Here is a 12,063-nt window from a genome sequence, read left to right on the forward strand (position 1 = left end):
GAAATGAAATCTGTCCTCTGCATTTGACCCGTCTGATACACTGGAGCAGCAGCACAGAACAGAGCTGCCCTTAAAGATCCCTTCAAGATAAAAATAACATTCTGCTTTGACTAATAATGTGTGTCTAATGTAGTTTTTTCCACACAAAAAAGTTAAAATACCTCCGCTTCAAGTTACAAATTGAAATTACATTCTGGACCAGGATTGACTCCAAACTGTTAAACACAGTTAGACTGAGAGTACTGAGAATAAAAACATGTTTTAAGTGGAGAGGAACTTCAAGGTTAACAGTATAAAGTCTCCTTTTCAAGTACAAATCAAAAAGTATTTTATTAAAAGGTCTATTGTCAAACAGCAGCCTTATCTGTACACAACAGGGGCTGATGGGAGGTTTGAGGACCTGTTAGAAACCACGTGGCCCTCGTCTGATCTCACAGCTCGTCCTTGTTTGGCCTCAGCTGCATCAGAGCGCCACTTCTCCCCAGGTTCACCAGAGGAAACACCACTGCACAAAATGCTTTTCCTCCCAGCTGCTGCTCTGTGCTGTCTGTGTCCAGGTGAGTGTTTCCAGCCAATCAGGAGCCCACAAACTCAACCGTTAACAAACACTGTCACACTGACCTTCATCTGTGTGTCTGTTTCTCTACAGCGCTGGTTGCCATGGCAGCACAGCTGATTCAGGATGATTTAACATTGACCAGGAGAGCTGGTCAAACAGTCTCCTTCAGCTGTGGAGGAACTGACCAGTGTGGCGATAAATACCCAAATGTATTCTGGTTACAGAAGAAAGACAAAGAAACATTCAAATTAATTCTTCGTATTGACAGGACGAATGGTAAATTATATAAACGTTACAATCACCCTCAGGAAGATGATTTCTCAGCTGTAAACAAACAGAACGGCTGTGAGTTGCGGATCCAGACAGTTCAACTCTCGCATTCAGCCACCTACTACTGCTGGTGTGAGATAAAAGGTTCCCACAGTGAGAAATGATCCCTGCAGCCTGTACAAAAACCTCCAGCTGTCAAACAGTGTTAGTGACAGGAAGAGAGCAGTAAACCACAGCCCAGGTTCACATATTTCACCTCCATCTCAGCCAGAGTCACAAACAAACTGAGGACAAAATGTTTGTCTGCTGGTGTCAGGACTTAGATTTCAACATCATATTGAATTGATATTATTGATCAGGTATTTCAGCAGGTTTCCTGTTGTTCCACACAGTGAGGACAAAGGAGCAACACAGAAGCACAATGATACAACAAGATGAACACAAACAAACACATATAACACAGATAAAAGAGACAAATAATGAAGAGATAAAAAGTCAAACTTTATTAACATTTGATTGAAGAACAAAAATGGACAAAATAATAAATAGATATTTAATTTGAGATGACAGAGTTTAAAGTGTGAGATGAAGATAAAATGTGTCTTCTTTGAGCTGAGGCTGGACCTGCTACACATCTGTCAGCAGATTTCATAATAAAATATCACTTATGTAAATCACTGACACGAGCACGTTGCAGCGTAATGGTTTGACGTTCATGTTCTCCTTCAGATGAAATGTTTTCACTGTGCACCTTTTATCTTGTGTCTTCATTTGGTCACTTCTTCAAGTACTTTGTGTTTACGGCTAATTAGCTAATATCAGCATTATAAACTGTAATGGTGACAATTATAAACCTGCTTAGCATCAGTATATTAACATGCTAATGTTAGCTAATATCATAACTGTGCTACAGTTCAGCCTCGCAGAGCTGCTAGCATGGCTGTAGACTTTTAGACTGTTTTTTTTTTTTTAGTAATTTATTTCCCTTGAATGTTACATATATATTATTATATTATAACTCAAAACTTAAATCTAGCCATTAACTAGCAGCCGTCTGCAACAGTGTATTACGTTTATTACGAGAACAAACTTGTACAGTTACTTCTGAGATGAAAGTCGTCAATTTACAAGAAAAAGCCTCAGATAATCTCAGAGACTGTAAAATCCTAAATTTGTGAAAAGAAACTGTCATGTTTGGATCAACGTCACAGACGCTGCTGCTTGCTGTGAATGATGCTGCAGTGCAGTGGTTCTTTTCGTGGGTTCTGGGATCCAGCTAATTGTAGGAAAACCTACATTGTTTTATTACAACCAGTCTGACATCAAGATGTGTAACAGCTACGTTGGTCCACAGCACAAAACTTCTTAGTTTCACAATAACGACTCTAAGATTATGAGATCTTTTTTTGGCCGATTCATTTCTATTGACCTGCGTCAACGTCACCTGACTGTCAAGTTTCTGTCTGCTCAAACACAAACATGGCTGCCAATCCTTTTATTCTCAGTGAAAATACAATATTATAAAATCATTTTGTCATTAAAATGTTTTTTGATCAAATTTCTAGGGAGAAATATGAATGTTACTTTAATAATCTTCATTCAGTGAATGTACATGATGTTTAGTTTGTTAGTTATTATGAAGATTTTTGACTTTATTCTCAGAAGTTGTGTCTTGGAATATTACCCCTCTCCCCGACTCCATCAATTTTTATCCTACAATGACCCTAATACGCTGTCAAAGTTGTCTGTTTAAATCTTTTTGATTTTTTGATTTTTGACTTTTATTGAATTACTTCTTTTATTTGCACCTTCTTCTCTTACGTGTAAGTGGTTTCTCATAAACAGTAACACTCATTGTTCTTATTCTTTCCCCCTTGTGTCGGTGTATGCTTTTAACCTTTGTATTAAACTTGCTGCTGAATTGTGAAACACTTTGAGCTGCATTCTATGTGTGAAAGGTGCTGTCACAACAGATGATGAATACTTGAACCCACAATGCAGACACAACAACACAGAAATCAGTCTGAGAGTGTATGAAGTGGTTTATTTTACTAGCAAGTCTAAATGCAAAGAAATAGTTGAAGTGAGAATTTAACAGAGTGAAGGGGTGAACGACCTAAGCCTCAACACAGACAAGACAAGAGACATAATAATGGACTTCAGAAAAAAATCCACCCCCCCTGCAGCCCCTCATCATCAAGGGACTGAGGTGGAGAGGGCTGATTGTTACAGATTCCTGGTACTACAAGTAACATCAGATCTGAGCTGGACTTAGAACACTGCCGCCACAGTGCAAAAAGCCAAGCAGAGACTGTACTTCATCAGGCTGCTCAGAAAAGCTGGTCTGCACTGTTGCCCTCTCACCCAGGTCTACAAAGGACTGATAGAGAGCATCTTCACCACGGGCATCACTGTCTGGTATGGAAACACCACACAGACAGAGAGGAAGGCTCTGCAAAGAGTCATAAAGACTGCAGAGAGGGTTACCAGAACTGAACTCCCCTCCATGGACACAATTTACAGCGCTGTCAAAAAAGAGCAGAGAGAATCACCAGAGACACACTACATCCAGCTCACTCCCTGCTCCACACAAAAACTGCACTTACAACCTCAGACACAGACAAGCGGACAGCATTACCACAAACAGAACACGCTTTTTTAAGAGCTTCTTCCCCGCCACAGTGAGACTCTTGGCCAAAACAAAATAAACTGATGTCCTGACCTACCTCATAGAATATCATATCATATTATATTGTCTCCTGGGCCTGTGCAATATACCTGTGCAACTTAAAATTTCAATCTACACTTCTATATAGGGTTTTGTGCAACTTAAAATGCTCTCACTTTCCCTTTATATAGGGTTTTTTGCACTTTTTTTTTTATTTCTAGAGAAGTATATGTTCTATAGATTTAGGTGTCCTTCTTGTGTGTCTTTTTAACTTGACTCTCTGAACAAATGTGCACAAAAGGCAAATAAAGTTCTTGAATCTTGAATCTTAATACTGACGAGTAAGGTTTAGACCTGCTCTATGTGTGAATTGCCTTGAGATGACTTTGTTGTGATTTGGCGCTATACAAATAAAGATTGATTGATTGATTGATTGATTGATTGATTGAATATGGTCATTTATCCAGGGACTCGGGTCAGAGGGACGACATGGCCTAGCTTTCATAGGGGCTACTTGGTCCAACGTTTTAAGGCATATAGTATTAAACTGGTCAACCACATCGTTTACATTATTGCACTAACTGAAACTATCATGAGTACTGAAATAATAATAATAATTTTTAATTTAAATTTTTATCTAATAAATTATTTTCTATTGATATTTTTATTTATTTTTACATAAAAACGGGCCAGCAGAAGAGCAGTTAATATCAAATAAAACCATTTTATCATCAGAAATAAAATCCCTAAGGAGTAGAGTGTTCAAATCTAAGCCCATGGTAAAAACCAAATCAAGGGTGTGGCCCCGTTCATGTGTAGGGGATGACACATGCTGTTTTAATTGAAAAAGATTCACACATATTTAAAAATTCAGATGCCAAATGATTACCAGGAAGGTCAACATGAATGTTAAAGTCACCAACCAATAAAATGTGGTCATAATTAAGAACACTGGAAGAAATAAAATCTGAAAATTCAAATTTAAAAAAAACAATTATTAGGCTTTGGGGGGCAATAGATAATAATACAGCACACTGGGAAATCAAGTTTGATCTTAAACATCAGAACCTCTAAGCTAGGAGGTTTATCCACTGCAATGAAGACACAGTTTAAGTGTTGCCAGCCCACCTCCCCCCATTAAGCCTGGGAGAGTTGAGTATAGTTGGGAGGACATAGTTTAGAAAAGGCACTTAAATCATCATTTGTAAACCATGTTTGTAAGCCAAGAAAAAAATCGAAGTTATTGGATGAGATAAAATCATTAAGGATAAAGGTAGAGCACAACTAACAGGAGATATGGATTTACACCGATCAGGCATAACATTATGACCACCTGCCTAATATTGTGTTGGTCCCCCTTTTGCCGCCAAAACAGACCTGACCTGTCGAGGCATGGACTCCACTACACCCCTGAAGGTGTGCTGTGGCAGATCCTTTAAGTCCTGTAAGTTGCGAGGTGGGGCCGCCATGGATCTGACTTGTTTGTCCATCACATCCCACAGATGCTCCATTGTATTGAGATCTGGGAAATTTGGAGGCCAAGTCAACACCTCAAACTCGTTGTGCTCCACTGTATATTTGGACACCTTTTCTATCTGAACCAGCATCAACTCCTTCAGAAATTTGAGCAACAGTAGCTCGTCTGTTGGATCGGACCACATGGACCAGCCTTCACTCCCCACGTGCATCAATGAGCCTTGGCCGCCCATGACCCTGTCGCCCATCACTTTTGATAGATACTGACTACTGCAGACAAGAGCTGCAGTTTTGGAGATGCTCTGACCCAGTCGTCTAGCCATCACAATTTGGCCCTTGTCAAACTCGCTCAAATCCTTATGCTTGCCCATTTTTCCTGCTTCCAACACATCAACTTTGAGGATAACATGTTCAACTTGCTGCCTAATATATCCCACCAAATAACAGGTGCCATGATGATTGTGTTATTCACTTCACCTGTCAGTGGTTATAATGTTATGTCTGATCGGTGTATATTCTGTATTACCACAGAATTTTAGGGGATGAAGATTTGCAGCATTTGCTCCCCGGGTCAAAACATTTGTTTTGCATACATTGTGACGTCTGTGAGGTCTGTTGTTGATTATCACCGGAATGAAGGAGGTTTTCAAAGAGAGACCATTATGAGAGGGGACTGGAGACTCCTGGACAACAGGGGGAGCTTGAGAGCACACAGGTGGGTAAGGTAACGGTAATGGGACGTAGAAACAGGCTTGAGATTGGGGACCGGATGTGGCCCGTCTGTCTGAGTTTGAGCGTGTGTTAGTGGATAGTCACTTTGAGTTAGTGTTTAAAACTGTATAAAATAGGTTGTCCGTTAAAATGTGTGCACCCAGAGCGTTGGGGTGGATGCCATCATTTCTAAGGAAGGATGCACGATTCCAAAACAGGTTAAAATTGTCAATAAAAACAGTGTTATACGCTGCACAGGCCGACTGCAACCAGGTGTGAAGGCTGAGGGTCCTGCTAAAACGACCAATGCCTCTCTTGAAAGGAGGCGTGGGGCCAGACGCAAAAATATGTTTGCCAGAGATTTAAGAAAGTCAAGAAACCTGCTAAAGTCCTGCTTCAAAATTTCAAACCTCTGGTCAGGAAGATTATTACAACCTGTATGAACGATTACATTCCGTACGTAGGAATGTTTGACCAAGAGACCGGGGATCGCTTCAAGGATGTCTGCTACCCTTGAGCCCAGGAAACAGCAGGTCACTGCGGATCTTCTCCTGACATTCCTCACAATTAAATCCCCGACAATGAGTGTGTTAGGGAGAGGAGCAGTGTGAGAACGCAGTGAACGATTGGATGGTAGTTTGGTGCTTCCAGGCACCGTGGTGAAGCACGGCTGAGAGCAGCGACTTTTGTTGACAGTGGATCGGTCGAGCTTGCCTGATTGGAGGACTGGGGGTGATGCAGTTGGCGAGGTCACACACTTTGGTGCAGCAGAGGTCTTGGCCATATGCGCTGTCCTGTATGCCGAGACGTCCAAGAAAAACACAGAGGCACTGGTGTGTATGGACACTGGGGATTAATATTTTTCCCAAAAATAAACCAGGGAAATCAATGATTTTTAAAAGGCATAACATTAGCCAAACCCTGGGTATTTCAAGCACACTAAATGCAACAAGGAGACATTATGCATATATGGGTTCCCGATCTGACCTTTTTTGTGTATATTTTTTTCTCATTATTAAGGCAAAAGAACACAAAAGGAATTCTTCTAAATAATATCCTTGATAAGAAATTAAAAGGCGCTGCGTCACAGACGGGGAGTGGTCATGATGTCACCTTTGTGCCCAACATAAGCAGCATTTCATCACTTGTGTGTAAGATGGGTATTCAACTTGAAGCAAAATTATCCAAATACTTTTCCACATGCAGATATAAAATCTCAGTTCAAAACTCAGTGAGCAGACTGGAGATCTCTGTCGATACAGCTTCTGTTTCTGCATCTCTAAATGATACGTTATCTAACAGTATGTGATGTGCAGAAATAGTCACAATAAGTTTATCGTCCATTGTTAAATGTGTTTGGGGCGGGAAAACATTTATTGAAACATACTAGAATACGTCAGACAACTTAGTGCATTGATCGGCTGCAAGTTTTCTCTTGCTGCAAAAAGTTCAACCATTCTCAACTTTTTTTAGACCAAACTTCACCGCCATGTGCGGTGAGTTTACATAGGGATTGCATGGCAACTTGCCGCAGGCCGCTTTTCACCACTCTTCAGTGTTCATGGTGTAATACTGCAACAATGAGCACTGCAAAGAAGGACCTGGCTTTTAACAAGGAGCTGATGAGAAGATGAAGTGCAGGTGGCTTGATGAGTTGATGGACAGCAGGGGGGTATTCCAGGTAGGAGGTTCAACAAACTCTGAGTCTAACCCAGAACTCTGAGTTGACTTACTCTGAGATGGGAAACTCTGAGTATCCGGTTCCAGAACAGCTGATCTGAATTAGGTAAATCAACTCTGAGTATGTTAACCTTGAGTTTAGCGCGTGCGCGACCACTATACAAAGCCATCATCAATGGAGCCCCGATACCTTGATTCACCATGGCAACTACTGAGAAAAAAAAGCTCGAGTTACGTCACCTCCCTGTAACTGGAGCTCCCCCTGCAGGCCTGTGGCGAATATGATCATATATTTCACAAAAAGTAACACCGCTGCAGACGCGAGAGAGAAGCGGCATGGGAGAAAATTGCTGCCCGAGTCCATGTTTCAGTTTTAATGCACTACTCCACTGACTTAACTTACCTCACTTAAAACTGTAGCATACAGGTGAAAAAGTGGTGTAACGTATTTGGAAGCAGCTAAAAATGAAATAAAAAAACATAATTCAGAAAAGTAAGGCACATTTTGCTGGGCTGTGATTGTACCTCGCTTTGATTTTATTCATAGTTGACGTAGGCTATTAAACAAAGTAAATATTAATTCAGTGGCTACTTCAACATGTAGTAATTTAAACCTCAAACAGAAAGCTGCTTTACACATATGTCCTCTCATCTAATATCCTGCTTAGTAGATTAACATTTTACACTATTTTAACACTTTTATTTAACACAATTTTACATATAATACATATTGGAGTCATTGATTATAAGACTAACATGTGAAGATGTGTACATGAATATTAAATAAGATACTTCCTAAAAATTAGATTAACAAGAAGGCAGATATGGCCGGACAATGTTAAGAAAGGATTGAGTGTAATGAACAGTGATACCGTTCTAACAGATATTCATCTCGGAATGAAAGCACATCCAATTGAGCCCTGAGTACATCTCCCGACATAAGGCATTGGGAAAATAATTCTGCCTCGATATCTATCGGATTGCGAAGAAACGGACAACCCATGTCTGGCAGCTTGCTGTCTGGCAGGCTGGAGGAGAAAGGTAGAAACTCCGGGTTTCTTACAGAAAACCTGCCAGCGAGCATGTTATGTTCACAGAGTCAGTTACCATGGTGACTGACTCAGAGTTCTAGTTACCATGGTGACTGACTCAGAGTTTCAGTTACCTCTCTTTCTGGAACGGATAACACGGAGTTTCCCTCATCTCAGGGTTAACTTACTCTGAGTTTTCACATAACCCGCTTTCTGGAATACCCCCCAGGTGTGCAGGTGGAGGCTCCACCTCTGCCCAGCTCCAGACAAACAAACACAGAAACACTCACAAGAGGAAGGAGAAAAACACTAGGACTCAGAGAGGTGCTGTAAATGAATTTCATTCATTCATTCATTCATTCATAACAGTGAGGAGGTGAGTTTGCTGCCCCCAGTGGTCGATGAGTCTTTTATGTAAACACTCAACATGTGTCATGTGTTGGACTGATTAGAAATGTAGCAGGATCCAGCCTCTCTCTTTAAAAAGGCGGAAATAAAGAAAAATACAACAAAAGAAGAGACAGTCATGTTGATATGAACATTAGAGAAACACATCATGGAGATGAAATATGAAACTGCTTCATAATTTGGATTCTTTCACCTCAGCTGACAAATTCAGCAGCAGAGAGGTTTTTGTACGAGTCTTTTTCACTGTGTCAGGAGGAGAGTGGTACTTCATCTTTGGCTCTGGCACTAAACTGTTTGTAGGTAAGTCTAAACTTTCATTTTCCTTCAGTTGTTTTATTGAACAAGTTGAAAATGTGTTTGTAGTTTTAGTTTCTGCTGCTTCAGGCTTTACATGTTAGTTTTTTCATATTTAGTAGAGAATTCTTTCTGCAGCCGTTCTTACATAAAACTAATCAATAACTCCTGAAAAGAGCTTCAAATCTCACTGCACACCACAAGTTATTCTTTATTTATGCATCACATCAAAGTTTGTTTCCAGCCAAAAAGTCTGATATCAGTAATGTTACAAATAAACAGGATTTAATCATCTCAGTCATTCAGCAGCAGCTCCTGTTTGTTAAAAACAAGATGATATATGATGTGAAACATCATTTAATAAATGTTCCTAAATGTCATTTTAGAAGCAAATAGTCATAAATATATTGTGTGTGAAATATACAGTATATATTTATTAAATGGTAAAATGTATCTCATGATAATTGTGTTTTTATGATGATAAATATGTTTATTAGTAGAAAGTATATTAATGCATGAAGGTAAAAAGAGATTAATATGTTATTACGATAAATATAATTTATATATAAAATGTATAATTGTACCTTAATTCACATTTAATATAAATGAAACAAACGTGATGTCAAATAATGTTAAAATATTTTTGAAAATAAAAATTTACATAACAAAATATATCATATGTTATATTTTATCTGATATATGTGAACATGTTGTAATTGTGTTTTATATAAAAGCTGAAACTATTTAAAAAGTAGTTAAAGTATTGATGTATTGTGTCTGATTAGAGTAAAGTATATGGTGGTAAATATACTTCATATAAAACACTATAATCATTTATAAATGTAATATTAATATAACATATTTTAACCAAGTTATAAAACTATAGTTTTAATTTAACAAAGACAAATGTCATCATATTATATTATGTTACATTATATTATATTTGACATATCTCTACATGTTGTGGTGATTGTGTTTTATATAAAACCTAAAACTGTTTTATGAAATAAATGAAATAATTGATATATTGATTCTCTTTAAACTTAATAATCAATATGGTGGTAAATATATTTGGTATAAAACATTATAATCATGAACAAATGTATTTTATATGAGGCTGTTATGTCATGATATATGTTCAGTTTTAAACATTTTATTATATTAGTAATTAATGTTGTTAAATATTGATAAAGAGTGGTACATTGTGTTTGAATCTTTCTATATGACATATGATGAGCTTCCATGATGCTTTAGTCTGATATGATTATTGACCCAGTGTCCAGTAGATGATGTTTGTGGTGTATTGATGAGTAGTTTAGTGATCATGTAGTTTCCAGGATCAGACTGAATGCAGTGCAGTGCTGTAAGCTGCTGTTGACTGTGTGAATGTGTGTCTGTGCTGCTTGTTGCTGCTGTCAAACTTCAGATGAGCAGGTAGTGAAGCCCGTGGTGAGCGTGTACCCAGCAGCATCCAGAGCCCACCTGGAGGGGAAGAGCTCCCTGCTGTGTCTGGCCTCAGCCATGTCTCCTCCTTTGGTCCAGTTCTCCTGGAAAAGACAGAAGAAGAACGGCTCACTGGAGGTTCTGACCCCTGCTGAGTTTGAGCAGCTGGAGCTCAGAGAGCCGGGACGCAGCGCCTCCATCCTGCTGCTCCATCAGCAAGAGAACAGCGCATATATATACCGCTGCTACGTCAAGCACGAGGGGGGCACAGTGGAGGCCCAAACAGGTAATGAAGGCTTGGTGACTGTGTTCAGCATTGATTCAGCTTCCTCTGAAGACACTGTCAGAGAGAGCAGAGGAGCAGAGCGCTGACATTTGTTTTTCACTTTTTTCCCAGAGTTTTCTACTTTTATTCTACCAAAACCAACTCCACCAGCTCAACCAGCTCAACCAGCTCAACCAGTTCCTGTCCCGTCTCAGTACCAGGTGCTGCTGCTCTGTGTGCTGTACACAGTGCTGATAGTGAAGAGTCTGGTGTACTGCTGTGGACTCTCTCTGCTGATGATCCTCAGAAACAAGGGACCGTCCACCAACTGCACACATGCTGACTGACTAACTGTCCTCCAGCTTTAACTTCTCACTGACAACTGTTAAATCCTGAAGATAAAGTCGACAGCTGATCCTGAAGAATCTGAGGAGCTCATTAGCTTTTTCTTTCAAATCAGTGACAATGAATTCAACCTGTTAACAAGTATTGACTGTATAGACACAACCTGCTGACCAAAAGAAATGTAAAACTAGAAAAGACATTGTTGAGTTTGGGTGTCATAAACCATCATCATGAACATGATTTCGCATATTTTCATGTTGTTGTTTTTATCCTGATGTTGCACTTTGGTTTTTACTATACTGTTTGAAGTTTTCTGTTGTTGATGTTTTTATTATTTGATGTAATGATATCTTTTTTTATTCAAACTATCACTCAAACTGACATAAATGTCTTCTTGGGATATTTTGTTAAGATTTCTTGTTGTTTTGAAACTTTATCTGATACCGAAATATTATTGACAAACTGATTTTACTTCGAGATTCACATAGTACAGAAAATTATAAAAATAAAGAAATAAAATTGATGAAAATAAACACTGTCGGGTATTATAAGAGTATTTTTCTTGCTATTTTTCTCTCTTCTCAAAATGAATTTAACTGTCACTTTTCCTTCCTTGCAGTTTTCAGTCTGATCTACAGTACTGTTCAAACGTCTTAGGCCACCATTAGATTTGTTGTTTTAGCGATGCTATAATGACCATATATAATTATTTATCAGTCTCTTAATTAGAATACAACCAAAAAATACAGGAAGTGTGTATGCAGCATAAAAACACTGAAAACAAATAGAAAAGAAAACAACTTCTGTTGGCTAAAGCAGCAAGTATTTAGTGTGACCTCCCCTTACACTTGATAACCAACTGATAACAGTTATTTCTGCAAATACTTTACCTAAAGCTCAATCTGGTCATGGC

General features: G+C 38.9%; 1 protein-coding gene across 1 annotated transcript; it reads left to right on the forward strand.

Annotated features, from left to right (window-relative positions):
* The first annotated feature begins 514 nt into the window (after positions 1 to 514).
* On the forward strand, positions 515 to 11,592 carry LOC133991158 (uncharacterized). The gene is made up of 5 exons (XM_062429630.1): positions 515 to 557; positions 650 to 973; positions 9,062 to 9,103; positions 10,524 to 10,826; positions 10,938 to 11,592. Exons 1-5 carry the CDS (start codon positions 515 to 517, stop codon positions 11,150 to 11,152), a joined length of 927 nt encoding a protein of 308 aa, XP_062285614.1. The 3' UTR covers positions 11,153 to 11,592.
* Positions 11,593 to 12,063: the final 471 nt, after the last annotated feature.

This window comes from Scomber scombrus, chromosome 11 (genome assembly GCF_963691925.1).
Source record: "Scomber scombrus chromosome 11, fScoSco1.1, whole genome shotgun sequence".
NCBI lineage: Eukaryota > Metazoa > Chordata > Actinopteri > Scombriformes > Scombridae > Scomber > Scomber scombrus.

What these genes read in the sequence shown, in the direction of transcription:
- LOC133991158 (XM_062429630.1), top strand. Translation starts at nt 515, where the DNA reads ATGCTTTTCCTCCCAGCTGCTGCTCTGTGCTGTCTGTGTCCAG. An exon ending in TCTGTGCTGTCTGTGTCCAG is followed by an intron (nt 558 to 649) that starts GTGAGTGTTTCC and finishes GTTTCTCTACAG; the next exon opens with CGCTGGTTGCCATGGCAGCA. An exon ending in TGGCACTAAACTGTTTGTAG is followed by an intron (nt 9,104 to 10,523) that starts GTAAGTCTAAAC and finishes GTCAAACTTCAG; the next exon opens with ATGAGCAGGTAGTGAAGCCC.